The sequence below is a fragment of the Opisthocomus hoazin genome, chromosome 5, assembly GCF_030867145.1.
Source record: "Opisthocomus hoazin isolate bOpiHoa1 chromosome 5, bOpiHoa1.hap1, whole genome shotgun sequence".
In the NCBI taxonomy this organism is placed as follows: Eukaryota; Metazoa; Chordata; class Aves; order Opisthocomiformes; family Opisthocomidae; genus Opisthocomus; species Opisthocomus hoazin.
In genome coordinates this window covers 27,216,463-27,231,038 of record NC_134418.1, presented here as the reverse complement: position 1 = coordinate 27,231,038, position 14,576 = coordinate 27,216,463, and the positions used below count along the sequence as shown (strand labels likewise).

The following is a 14,576-nucleotide window of genomic DNA, read 5'->3' as shown; positions in this document are numbered from 1 at the left end:
GTTTCCTAAGTGTTAAACTGCCACACTAAACTGTTTTATTGGGTTTAGTTCTGGGACTTTTAACATCATCTGAATGGGGAAAAAAAAAGTCATAGTAGGTACTGAATTCACCATTTTTCAGCTTTTAAATTCTTAACTAGTAGTAGTGTGAAAAAGTGTTTGCATCCATTGCCTTCTGCTTGAATGTTGGACCAAAGTGAGATGTCGCTGTAAGCTCATGACTCCTGCATTCAATTCCAAAGTCTAGTAATATTTTAGGTGTTGGTGGGGATGGATGGTGCTGCTGGAAAGGAGCAGCCGCAAGCCTCTGCATATGGTTATCCCAGACAGCGGCCATGCCAGTGACAGCCTTTGTACATATCACCAGGTCGGGGAACTGTGGGCAGCCCTTAGGGCTGAATACTGCGGAGTCTGCACTGTCCGTGGTGTTTAGAACTCCGTACGTGAAGGGAGAGGGGAAGAGATGAGACGGTTTTTTCTTTTAACACAGATTGCATTTTGATTTGTGCTTTTGTCAGGCTGCAGTTGGATTTTAAAGTGTCTGTGTATTCTGTTTGTAGCAAAAAAAGGTGAAGTCTTCCAAGCTGCCAAAAAGAGAGAAAAATGAAGAAATAACAAAAAAAGAAGGGAAAAGAAAAGAGAAAACAAGACATTAAACAGAATAAAATCTTGCTCTGGATGGAGCTTTGCTTGTCTCACTTCTGGCATGAATGTCAAACAGATCGAGGGCTGGAGCTGGGGAAGTAGAACCAGTGCGTTGCAAATGCTCCTCTCAGAGGTGACGGAGCTGCTGTACTCTCAGGGCGTGCCCTGCTGTGCTCACTCCTAATGTGTGTTACAAGCTATAAATGTCCTTGTGCAACAAACACCGGTGTGCATGAACACCATGAAAACGGGATGCTTTGTTACCTGGCATTTATACAGTCTGCCTAGGACTTGGCTTTTTTTTTAAATAAATCCCCTGACATTATGTGGTGAACTCTTGTAAATAGCACATGATGCAAAAAACCCTCAACCTAAATTGCATATTTGTATATTATAGAAATTAAGCAGTGTATAAAATTACAATAAAACATTTCACAGGAGTCTTTTAAAGTTTTGCTTAAGTTCATGGAACGTTCTGTCTGTTCTCTTCCAAGGTTCTGGCTTTCCTTTGCGTACAGGATGTGGTGTTACTCTTTCCCTGTAACTTCCCTTTTGTTCAGCTGAAGATGCAGAAACGCAGTGAGGGGTTTGGTTCCGAAACTCGAGGAGTCTGTGCTTGTATGAGTTGTATCTTTAAGTATTCCCATCTGGTTTCAATTAAAGACTAAGAAATGTTTAATAGAAAATAGTCATACAAGTTCAGAACTGATGTTGAAAAGAGCCGGATCAGGGTTTGCCACTTGCATAACACAGAAGGGCCCTTGCTTTGTCTTTGGTGCTGATAAAATGCAAAATTTGCTTAAGAAGAGTTACCAATGAGTTTTATTACTACAATAAATCAAAGTACAAAATTTATCAAAAGCTAAATATTTGCAGGCTATCACAAAATAGAATTGACATGGGTGGTGGTTGTTATTAAATCCTGGCCATATGTAGTGTACTGGCAGAGCTTTCCTTGCTGCTTGCCAGACAATACCTGCAGTTCTGAAAATAAACAGAAGTGGTTAGTCATAGCCCAAGACACAAAGACAGTGACAGCAAACTACATGGTTTTCTCAGACCAGAGGGGAAAAAAAATTAACAAAAATAATGTTATTGGGGTGTATATATAACTTGGGCATTACTTTGACCTGTAGCTAAGTTTTCACATAAGGTGTCTGCACTACTACATCTGCCTTCAAATATCAAAATTAATAAGGAACTTTAACTGAAAAGGAGTTACCTTTCCTTTAACAAAACCAAAGCCTGGATCTTAGTGTGTGGTGTAGATGGAGCAGTGGTCTTGTGCTTTGAAATACGAGTATTTCAAGCCAATTCTACATTGCTGTTATCCTGCGATATATTCTGTTAAACACAGAAGCTAAGCTCCTGTAAGCTGCATCTCAGATCTGCTCCTGCCAGTCAGCATCTCTCCTCCTACGGATCTACCAACAGTGTAGGAAGATTTGATGGTGCTGAGATCTTCAAACTGTGCTGCTAAAGCACAACGGGTGTCTAGGAACATGTTCCAGACCAGAACGTGTTGCAGATGGTAATGTCATCATAGAGGTAAACTGGTTTAAAGCCTCACAACTGGAATGATTTAACAGCCAGGTTAGCTGCAGTTGCAAAACCTTGTGCTTGCATGCCTGAGGGCAAGCAGGTGCTACAGCTGGCTCTTAGTTACCTGAGGCATAGACCCAGGCTGCATGTTAGATTCATGAATGCTGCATTTCCCTTGCTGGGAAAAACTCCCAGTGTCCTCCAGAATGAGCTCTGCTAAGTGAAAAATACAGGCTCTGGCACATACCTGCATTTATTGGTCCCCATCTTCTGGTTTGAGGTACTGCGTGCAATCATTTATTTTCTTAAGCTGAACAACGTCAATCCTTTCAGCACACATTGGGCAGATGTTTTTGTTCTGTAGCATGCTGTTTTAAAAGAAGGGTAACTGCTCAAATGATAATTCTGACATTTTTCAAGGGGACAGCTGTGCCTGAGCGAGAAAGCACAGAGCAAAGCTCTGAGCTGTGCTTTGTAAGAAATCCAGGCCAGAGCAACAGCTGCTTCTGTCTAGGTGGAGCAGAGGGTGGGTGGTATGTGAGAAAAGTTTGGCAATTCAAACATCCACAAAGGCACACAGGCTGGAATGTGAAGCTTCTGCTGCAGCTTCATGCTTCCCAACATCTGGACAGCGCTATCCCATCCCCTTCTAACACAGATGATTAACAGGGACGAGAGCTGACTGCTGCCTGAGCCTGCACCCAGGACTGCACGTATTTTGTTTGTCTGGGTGACTGCTGCTGTGCCTGTGTTTCTGCCCTCCCCCCCCGCCCCGTGCCCCCATCAGGTCATGTTCCTGGGAGGGGCAGGACTGTCCTGTTGTTGGAGCCCTGCAGCCCTGCATCTCTGGCTGAATTCCTTAGTGTAGCTTTTGGTCCGCTTTGAAGCGATGTTCTGCATGTTGGATGAAACTACCACTTAAGGGGGATTCCTCGTCCCCCCTGCCCCAGCCGTTACATGCTTTTAGTACCAAATGAAACCGTTTGCTGCTAAAATATGAACAAACCTTGGAATCCTGCAATAGAAAAAATATCCCAACTTACTTCTTGAATTCTGAATAGAGGGCAGGAAAGTCACAGTGGGGGCAGACTGTCCAGTCATCTTGTACCATGTGCCGACCCTGCACGCAAAGCACAAGTAATTAAATGGCATGTGCTGTCCTAGTACAGCAGGTGTTTCGTTTTGTACCTGTCACTGTGACGAAAAAGTCAGCAACTGAGTTCTAAAGGTCTTTGGGAATCAAAAACCCCAAACCGTAATAGTGTTACTGTAGTCTGGTTACTGTGTAAATTCTGTAACTAGAAAAGCAGCTCTTGGTGAGATGCAGTGTTTTCATTATAATTCACATTCCTCTTTTTTAAAAAGAGATTTAAGAGTGTATTGAATTACAATTTTTAAAGTAGTTCTAGTTTGGCAATTGTAGAATGTTATCTGTAGATCTGTGTCTAGAGATGTCTGTACATCTCCTGGGATTGTTGGTGTTGCATGTGATATTCAAGCCGCCTGCAATGCCACCTCAGCTGAGCTCAGGAGGTCGCAGTCATCGTTGCCAGCTGTGTGAGCACAGTGACTGCCTGGCACTTGATGCTTTAAACAGAAAGGATTTCCTCTTTCTGCTATGGTTGGCTGCTTTGCTTTTGAGAGAAAGAATTCCTATCTACCTTGGCAATACTATAAAAACACAGCAGCACCTTGAATTGTATTGAGAGATTTATGCTCTAATACAATACGCAACAGTAGACTCTTCTGATACTGACTCTCATCTTTGAAAATTCTGCATTCCTAATGATGTTACAAATACCTGTCACATAAATGAACTATAACTGAGATGGAGCATAAATAAGCAATGTGAAATATACATGAATACGTGCATTATGTTCAGCTCACAAAATTGTATATAAAAGCCTTGGTTTTTTTTTCCTTAAGGCGATGTCTGAAATATACTGGTTATGTTACTCTGCTAAACCAATAGAGTAAAAAAATAGGTAACTGCTATTAATATTTTTTGTAAGGCCTAATTCTTTAGTTTTAATAAAGAATGTTAACTCCAACACTTGCTTCCTGCTCAAGTAAACTTTGATTTTTCTGTAATTCTAGTGCGACGAATCACTTGAACCTAGTCAAAGCGTTGGTGACATAGTAGCTAGCCTCAGTGTAAAGATTTTCTGCTGAGGCTGGTAACAGTGAGTTGCACAGCTCTTGCACTGGGACATGTACCCCATCCACACCATTTCAGTACACTCGGAAGTATCCTGACACGAAAACGTTGGAACTTCTCATTTCTGTAAGGATCAGTAATACAAGAAATGCGGAGGTCACTGGCTGAATCATTACTTAACCTCAGAAGCGCCTAAAATTTCAGTTACATTCTGGGCATTCCCCAAAACAGTTTTTTGAAGTGATTACGTGTTTGGGGTTGTTTTTATTTGCAGTCTTGGCAGCCTGGAGTTTGGGGGAGGAGAGCTGTGCCCTCCACAAGCTCCTGCACATGGAAGAGGAAAGGGGGCCTTCCATCTCTGCCAGTGCTGCTCCGAGCACTGGCGCACCCCGGAGAAGGGGCTGAGCTGGGGAGGCACCGGCACTGCAATCCTGCCTGTGTGTCCTCCCGAGCACGCCCGTGCTGGGTGTGCAGGGAGGCCTGGCGCACCACCAGCCTTCCCAGGAAGCCGGTGTCTTCCAGAACCACTTTGGGCTTTTACTGTCACCCTTAAGTGCCTGCAACTTGTAGGTGGCAACTAAGGACACTCTGTGATAGTTAAAAACAACAAGAATGTTTATAACTTCTTTGGTAACAGCTTGGGAAAAAAACCCACAGCAAACAAACACACAAAAACATCTGGCTTGAAGCTACCAGCAAAGCAACACAGCTTTGCATTCACAGCAGACACTCACAGTTGCAATACAGTACGGGAGATTGTTTTTACAGCTGGGACACAAAAGTTCGCACTCTGGGAGCTGCAGTGCGCAGTAGGGACAGGCTGTTGTTGGCTCCTCTGCCTCCTCTGTTGTGTCTGGGTGTCTAGAAGTAAGATACAAATGTGAATTAAAACCCTCAAGTGCTTTGAACTTGAACAAAGATGTTTACATCTTACAATGCCTTTGATACTTAGTAAGGGTTTTTTCCTCTTTTTGCATCACTTCCAGTTGCTGTTTTATGTTCTACCTGGTAATTCCTTTTAACTATCTCCCAAGCTTCATCAGAATTATGTGAGCTCAGAAATAGGTAATTTTCCATCTAATTTGAAACAATACAACCTTTTTAAAGCTGTAACAGATCATAATACTTTGAAAGCTTATAGAAGATAAAGCTATGGTTTCTCTATTTCAGTGTTTTTCTGTGGCAAGAGCAACAGAAAGAACTGAAGTCACAAGAAATAAAACCGGCATCCTAGTAGGACTACACAGCTTGTAACTGCCTTTCACAGGCTTGTTTTCATCCAGGTGTCTGTCAGAATGATGGTCCTGATCCAGACATCACAGCACCTGGGTTAAGGGCAAGGGAGATTGGGGTTTTATTTTAGATTTCTTGTGTGACATTAATCTTCTGTGGAACATTTACAGATGAAGAGCTTAGATTCACTTTCGGTGTATATTCCAAAGAGGAAGATAACATCCTTTCTAATGTTTAGCCTAGTAACCTTGGAGACAATTAAATGGCTTCCTTAGTTATCTTGATACTTTGTAGAAACCCTAATTTGCCATTGTATGAGCCTGGGCCTGTATGCTTCTCCTGCAATGGCCTGTTCCTTTGTCTCCTCTTAGGAAATCTGAGGTATGGATAAACACGACAGATTAAGAATGCATCAACATGGCTTTTAGCATTGATGTCATATTTTAGAAGCTTCCTGGAATGTACTAGAAATATTAACAAGCAGGTAATAAGGAAGAACTTCACATGAATTAAAAAAGACGGTTAAAAGACACTAAACAGTTCTCACTGTACACACCTGAGGTGACTTACTGCTGTTCTGCATGCTCATAAAATACAAGTGAAAACAACGTGCTGCCACAGCTTGTACATAATACTCAGACTGATATGGGCCAGAGCCAGCTTCAGAGAATTTCAGCAGAACTTTGTGACAAGAAAATACAAGGGTGGGGGGGAAGCCAAAGCAAGGCCTATTGGAAAAAAGTTTCCATATGTAAGTTGATGGATGCCGAACTGCTGTGGCTTAGGAGCAGGAGCTTGCAATTGTAATATATGCTATGAAAACATTGGCTTGTTTTAAAAACACTGGAAGCAAATCAAGTAGGGTGGAACACAGAGTCACTCTGCTACTACATAAATCCATGGGTTGCCCACATCTTAAATACAATGTGTAGCTTTGGTCCTGCCTTCTCCAAAAAGGCTGTAAAAGGGTTTCAGACAAAGGCCATACGGATCAGTATCCATAAAATAATAGCTGTGTAAGCTGAGACTCTTCAGGTCCTGAAAATATATGAAAAAAAAAAATAGAGGTCTATGAAGTCGTGACACAGAAAAGGCTAGGTCTCTCCCAAGAGGAAAACTATGAGGCACCACATTAACCTAGCTAGGGACCAGTCTTGACAGAATGGAACTTCTTGTCATGGGAGTCACCTGTCACTAAAAATTTACATGGCTTCAAGCAGAGATGCTGGATAAGCTCATGGAGAGCTCAGAGACTTAATAAACACCTAAAACAGCCATACGGGCTCAGCAAGTCCTCGAGCCTCAACACGGCTAGAAGCCAGTAGAACGAACAAGAAAGGCAGTACATAGGCTTGCCCTGCTCTTATACACTCACCTATGCTTCCTCCTCTGGCAGAAAATACTGGCTAGGATCTATCAAAACAGAACTTCAGATAAGGAAGAAAATGTGAAGAATTCATCTCTTTGATTTGCCCTTCCATTCTTTATCTTAACCATTTAGTCAGCAGCCTAAATCGCAGAAGAGCATACTGCTGCTGCTGTAGTAGCTCACAGTTTACATGGACATCCCTAACTGCAGCTGTATGGCTGCACTTAGGGCTGTGTGGACAAGATGGAAAATGTAACTGCTGGTTAGGAAGCATTTTACATGCACGTTGCATTTCAGGTTAATTGCATCCAAGGGAACAAAAGAGCCTTTAATTTTCAGAGAAGAGGGGCAATGGTTCTTAGCCTTCTGAATTTGAGACAGTGAAATAACAGGAAAACAGGATAAAGCCCACAGACTTTATAAGTAAAAATAATATTACAAATAAAGCCTTGTCTACATTTGAAAGTACAGATTAACACTGCTCACCTGACCATTGCTTCAATTTTTTTTTTGTGTTTAAGATCTATTTTATTACGATACTCTGGTCTCATCAACATAGCAGCAAAACGGAAGGCTGAGTTCTTCAATCCTGCTCTATGACACTCGATTACAGCTGAAGTCAAAATTGGCACAATGTCTGTAACAGAATGAAACAATGCTGTCAAATGTTTATTTACCAACATTAATGTTGAAAGCCTTTGAGCCAATATGGCTAAAAAGGTACTGATGAAAAATGACAGTATTTTTCTTCTTCCTTGTGGTACACAGTTGCACAATTTGTAACTGTATACCAGAAAATCCTGGTTTCACCTCTCACTGCCTTGCATTCCTGAAGCTCAGCATGGCAGCAGGAATGTTTCGATTATAACCATTTCTCCCAAATCTGGTCTGCACTGTTTAAAGTCTGCATTTTTCCATGTACCCAAAAAGTATTTTGAAAAGAAGCTTGATTACAATTTTGTGATGAAGTCACAGAACCAATCAGTTAATTACACACAATCCTGAGACTTCGGGCAGCTCGGTACTGCAGTTACGGTGGATGAGGACAGATTAAGCTGCTGGTGAGGAACACTTCCTGGAGGCCATATATCCAAGAGCCATCCTGTGTGGGACAGCAGAGTACCCTGTGTATTTACACTTTGTCATGTGCCCTACAGGGTCACAGGAGGTAAATGTACCTTCCAGTGCAATGATTAATGAACTGCCCTGTAAAACACAGCACGCGCTTCTGCGCTGCCCGCACTTACGTGATGGGAACTTGCTGATGTTGTTCGCTATGCGTATAAGCATGCGTGCTGCCTTCATGTGATCATCACGTTTCACGTGAGTCTGGAATACAACAAACATCGAATTAACTGCAGCCTTCAGAGAGTAAGTCCTGAAGCCCGCTCTTGGCATTTGCCCTTCTGGGAGCTGCACACCCACGGCTCTTTGATGGAGCTGAGCAGAGGTGTATCATGAACTATCGAAAGGACCAGAGACTTCACAGCAGCTCTTTCCCGGAGTAGCCTTTCTGGCCTTCAGCCCACTACCTGCCTGCTCGTGCCTCACTGCTGGTAGGGAGGGAGGCCAGAAGCTGGCCGTAGCCTGAATGGGCCATGGGTTAATTACTAGCAATCATTTGAGCCCCCCTGCTTAATTTCATTTACAGAAAAGTAGTGATCTGCTTATGAATAATAAGAATAACTAATAAATAATAATTGTACTAGTAGCATAACATTTGTAAGTACGAATGCAAAAGAAATACAGGAAGCCACATGTAGGTTTTTAATTATTCAGTATTTAAAAAAAGAATATGCTAATCAAAGGGGCAGAAAACAACCATGGATTGTCCTCCTGAAGCTCGTTGGGATTCTGAGATACCACCTGTATGACAATGTAATTCATATACACAGAGCATCCATATGTACAGTTCAATAAATCAGAGACTGTGCAACTCGCGCATGAATTCAGTTTCTCAGTTCTTTACCTTCACTAGAATATAGCTGTGCAGAATCATAAGGTTTGTAGCCATCTCAGAAGGAATTTTAATCTTCTGGGTCTTTAACTCTGAATACATACTGAAAAGAACATCATGTGCATTTCGGTAGTTTCCTTAAAAACAAACAACAATGAACAGTAAATTTATTTTTTCGTAACAATTTCCTTACTAAGGACATACACGGAAGCTGAACAGGAAGTTACATTGATTCTTAGAGCAAAACCTTTGCATAACAATTTCTTTGAAAAGTCACAAGCAGTTGCTTGTCACAGTATCCTAAACTACATCAGCCAGGGAGTTAACTAAGAAAAAAAATTACACTTGGAGAAGTCATCTAACGAGTAGCAAAATACATATGTGGATGACAATTTTGTATAATAAAACTTTAAAAATAGAAGATGCTGTATTCAGTACATTGCTTCCACAATAATTAGGAGAAAAAGTATTTTTAGAGCATTTAGAGATGTTACTTCTTTTTGCTCTTCAATGTCAGATATTCAAAAGCTGTTGTTTAAATGTTAATTTAACCTGCTTTTACTTTACCATTTGCTTTGGCAACTCCTTGCCTCTGCAACCAACCAAACCCAAAATCTGTCAGAGGGGTAACTAAAATTTGAATGTGAATTCACTAGATTATACTGCTTCAAGATTACTCTCAAGGATTGTCCAGAAACCACAGGATTTCACTAAATTATCAACGTAGGCTGAAAACAACCAGTGTTTCATATATTTAGTCTACTCTTAGCTAGTTGTTTGTTCTTGCTTTGTTTAGGGTTGGGTTGGGGTTCCCCCCTATTATTAGAGTACAAGGAAGTCACACTCTTTGCAGCTGGAGGCATTTAAAGGAAATTTCAGATTCAGTTACTTCAGCAAAAATTTTTTCATCTCTCTCTATTTCTCTATCAGCAAACGTTATTCTTCTTCTACAGAGCAATTTGTTGTGTGCTATACACTACAGTTCAATCAACCTGTGCAACTTGTGTGAAGCAGCTAAATAGTGCTCCAGTATTAGTTGCGGGAAAACAACATTAATTTTTCATGCTGTGTTACTGACTCTCAGTATAATATGATCAGTCTTACAATCCTGTGATTACATAAAAACAACTTAAAGGAAAACTGCACACAAAACGGCACACCCAAAGGAAAAGACCAAACAGTATGACTTAAATATTATTTTTAAAATGGATTTTTAAGGAAAGAACAAACTATATTGGTGTAAACTTCTGAATCAAACTCACTGAAACGGCCTGAAGGAAGAGGGGGACAATCTAAAACTGTGCCTCTGTAGAGGAAACAGTTACTGCAAGGCTGGTGATTTTAATGAGAAAAATATTGCCATTATCATTACACCGCTGCAGCACACATCTATACTATTAGGGAATATGAAATACAGTATGGGATACTGCATTTTAGATACAAGTTTTCAGATTCAGAGAAACTAGTAAATATTTAAAGCCTTAAGCCTTTATATTTCCTGCTTACATAATTAGCACAAATGCATTATTTACTGCTATGATGAACTGGGAGATCACGTTTGCCAAGGGTTTAAGAGATTTTCCACTGCTTAGCCCAATGCTGAGGAGCAGTCCATAACTGTTAATTCGCCTGGGCTGTTCCTGAGGCTGCTATTTTTCCTTTATAGATATTTTTCTTAACTTACTTGAAATGAAAAGCAAGGAGTATTATGGTAGGGCTGTTGCCATGGCTACAGAGGAGCACAAATAATAAAGGCGCTAGCTATTTTGCTTCTAGCCCTGTTCTCTTCTTACTGCTTCTTCCTATTTCTAACTTCAGCTACCTATTACAGGGGAAAAGAAGGCTTAAGTAAGCAGATGCCTGATCCTTCAACAGAAATCATCTCCTGTGCACATCTCCCACTGAAAAAAAACACAGGCAAAGACTAAAGTGTCAGCATCCAAGTCAGAAACCACGTGCAAAAACTGCAATTCTGAGATCTGTGATAAACAGAAAAGTTGCAGGCAATCTTAATCACTATGTTTACTTGAATGTAATAGGGAATATAGGTATTTTCCACAACTTTTTTTTCAATATTTAATCTACAGGTATGAGTCCCAACATTTCCACAAATGCTACTTCAAATTCAAAACTAAACTTGAATTAAACACATCTTTTCTAAGTCTAATCCTATATAAATAACAGTACCCCAAGTATTGCAAGGATGTAGCATCAGAGATGCCGTCACATCAGAGAAAACAGACTTACCTGAACACTGCTCCTCCCTGGCAATTATTATAGCAGTTCTGGCAGCTTCTCTGTATTGCTTTAGTGCCATGTATAATCGGAATAGGTACTTGGCATCCTTAATTAAATCATACAAAAGCAATTAATACTAACTCAATACATACTGCTCTGTTCCCTTTCTTTACTTGCTCATCCCACCACCACATTCTCCAAAGAAAGCAGGCAAGCTGGCTTGTTTTGTTAAGGGCTCTTGGTACCCCCATGCTGTAGCTATGCTACGTTCAGCTGCAAGCTTTGGCTGTTGGTACCCTCGGACAAACACCCAGCCCAGGACCCCCGTGAGCTGCGGCAGCCAGTTGCCAAGCCCTGTCAGCATGGACGCCCGCAGACCGTTAGGCACACAGAGTGCTAGAAACACTGAATTGTGTTATGCATCTAGATGCAAACACTGCTTAGTGTGGACAAGGGTGACAACATCTGGCCAGTGAAGACTGTATTGTTCTGGGACCAGATGGCAGACATCGGAGACAGCTAAAAAATTGAAAATTAAGGGGACGATCAGTTAACAAAATGCATAAAATTTATAATTTGCAATACTATGTACTTTTGATACATTACATGATTTGAGAGTGGCAAATGTAGCAAAGGGTTCACCCAAGAACTGGCAATCCAACAGCATGAAAATTAGTGAAATAATTTAAAAACAAAATGTTAAAAAACCAAGATGGCAGTACTGAAGAAAGCAAACATGAGTTCTACTTTTGTAAAGTGCGCTCAAATTTCTAGCAGACTAGTGAAAACAAAAGAAATCAACATGAGCAAAGAAAATTAGTCTTTCATAAGGATTTTCAGAAAATCCTCAAATGACGTTATTCCTAAAAGTACAGCTAGAATACAAAATACAGTGATCGTGCTTTTGATGAAAAGGGGCTATTAAGTGAAAAAAAAAAAACCAAAACAAAACCAAAAACAGGCTAGTGTCACTATTTTATATCTTCAGCAGTGATTTCTAAAATGGGATCAGTAAAGAGTAATCTGTACATGATAATATTTATAATCAAGATTAAATTAAGCTGAAATATCATATACAATGGTAGGGTTCGAACATAAATAGACAAATCAGAAAAGACACTGGTGGCTTTATAGACAGCCTAGCAAAAAACCCAAACCAACTAATTCTGCAATATTAGTAGTAAACCCAAACATTTACAATGTGTATTCTATGTTAAAATGATAGAAAGGTTTCTTTAAATAGGATTATATTAATCAATGTTGTGTTGTTCCCTGGAATACCATGTGGGTTTTGTATGTAAGTCTCAAACACATAACAAAAAAGGCAGAAATTCAAAGGAACAGAAACATGAAAGATATAAAGACATTCCCTTATAAGCATGTGACTGCAAAGATTAACTCCCTACTTGAGAAGCAAGGAAAAAAATGATGAAAAATCGCAGAAATAAAAGCAAGAGAGAAAGACTAGCATACAGAAAGAAAAAAGGCAAGTCAAATTCTTCTTTTTAACTTGCAATAGAAGGAAAAACATTAAGTGACCAAAAGTAATCAGTTTAAAAGTAATGATGGAGCAGAATTTTAAGTAACACAGGATCAAAAGGTCAAACATCATAAGAACCATAACTGAAGAATGATGAAATAGTTATCTGGATAATAAATTAACCACAACTACTTATATTAGTGGATATTATTTATCCACTGTAAACTGCCTTAAAAAGAAAAACTGCTATTCCCCGAGTGGGGTAAAACAAAAATTATTATATGAATGCTCGGTTGTGATGTAATTCTCCCCAACTTCTGACACATCCTAATGACCATGGATGGCTGTTCCACTGACAACAGCAGAAGGCTGCACTTCTTCCCCATCCAGTCTGCTTCTCCCTTTTCTCCTGGTGCAGCAGGAGAAGGATCCTGTCCTACCATGGAGCAGTGATTTTATACAGTATTTGCCATGTCCCTAATTACATTTTATTTAAATAATCTATTTAAACGACTTGCATTGCAGCCATAGGTATAAAAAAATATGGAAGTAGAAGGCATTTAAGAAAAAATTAGTCTCATGTTTTACTCATATTCTTACATTTAAAGTCAGCCATTTTAAAATAAAAACATGCAGGAAGAAATTTTCAATGGACAACACATTTCCTAAGGTCTTTGGAAAAATTTATTGTTGCAGTCTAACTGATTTTAATATTAGATAGCCACGATTTTAATCTAGTTTTGCTTTTTAAAACACACATACTTAGGAAATATGCACACAGAAACAGCAGGACCTTGCTAGTTAATGCTCCCTGAAAAATTACAAAAGAACACACATGACAAATCAAGAATCTTTACATGTTAAAGTTAACAAATGCAAGAGCTGACACAATAATACATTTAAGAAATAGTTTATAATTAGTCAGACAACAGTGTAGCAAAATTTTGCTAAGCATAACAATTTTGATAATATTAAAATTGAAATGCCACATAATTGTTGGCTGTGAAAGATTTAAACCAATCAGGCTGCTGTGAGCAATTGTATGATTTGAAGGTCAATGCCTGAAAGTATTAGCAAGTTTCTGCTGCATGGCTACTTTTAGTTCACTCTTCCTTTTAGCTTTACAAAAATACCACCACATAAAAGCTGCTATTCTCTAAAAACAACCCTATTTGCTTGATAATTTCAAAACCAGTGTCTCCATAGCATAAGGATAAAGATGAATTGTTTTTTAAGTAGATTTTTGAAACAAATACGTATGATTTGATAAAGTAAAATTTTGTTACTCACTGAGAGAGACTATAGCAGATTGGATTACAGCATTCAGAAGAACAAGAGAGAACTTTTAAACAAGGAAAAGAAAGCTGTACATTGGAGTTCAAAACAATGTTAAATATGGAAATTACAGTATTCATTAAATTCCTAAGTGTATTCTAAAATCTCTAGAACCTTTTCACTACGGAGATCATACTGTAGCTCACTTCCCTTATCCAGTCCTATGCTCTTCTTGCACTTCTTTCAATCAGATGGCTAGGCTGCTGCTCTTAGAAAAGACTGGATGCTACAGTTTTTGCCTACCCAACTTTCAGCATAAATATGAAATTACTTTTGCTTACATTGATGCCACACAGATCCTTCATCTAATGCCTCCAACAGCTTCATTCTCTTCTGGTCTCTTGCAATTGAATTTTGTTTGTTTCACTGTGTTTTGCTTCTCTCAATTTTATTAATGTTCACATTTCAAATTACAGGTAAATAATAAGAGGTAAATAATAAAGAGATAGAAGTGTGGGGCTTTTTTTGTTTTTTTTTTGTTTTTTTTTAATTTATAAAAGCAAAGTTGGCTTGGCCATCAACTGTCCAGTGTCTCTAAAAGTCTAAAATATCAAACCCTTAATCTCTAGGCACCATACAAAGAGGACAGAGACAGAATTTCTACTCTCCCAACAGAATC

General features: G+C 39.5%; 2 protein-coding genes across 3 annotated transcripts in view; one reads left to right on the top strand and one right to left on the bottom strand.

The window, feature by feature from the left end:
• Positions 1 to 4,238, top strand: part of RFC1 (replication factor C subunit 1) — a 46,399-nt gene extending 42,161 nt beyond the window's left edge. For both annotated transcript variants that reach the window (XM_075420709.1, XM_075420708.1), the window contains one exon: positions 561 to 4,238. In XM_075420709.1, the coding sequence (XP_075276824.1) occupies positions 561 to 656 (96 nt within the window). In that variant the 3' untranslated portion in view covers positions 657 to 4,238. The remainder of the gene's footprint in view (positions 1 to 560) is intronic.
• Positions 2,441 to 14,576, bottom strand: part of WDR19 (WD repeat domain 19) — a 50,032-nt gene continuing 37,896 nt past the window's right edge. The window contains exons 30-36 of the mRNA XM_075420707.1: positions 11,152 to 11,248; positions 8,917 to 9,041; positions 8,195 to 8,276; positions 7,434 to 7,584; positions 5,080 to 5,206; positions 3,231 to 3,307; positions 2,441 to 2,555 (exon numbers count right to left, since the gene is read on the bottom strand). Coding sequence (XP_075276822.1) covers positions 2,441 to 2,555; positions 3,231 to 3,307; positions 5,080 to 5,206; positions 7,434 to 7,584; positions 8,195 to 8,276; positions 8,917 to 9,041; positions 11,152 to 11,248 — 774 coding nt within the window. The remainder of the gene's footprint in view (positions 2,556 to 3,230; positions 3,308 to 5,079; positions 5,207 to 7,433; positions 7,585 to 8,194; positions 8,277 to 8,916; positions 9,042 to 11,151; positions 11,249 to 14,576) is intronic.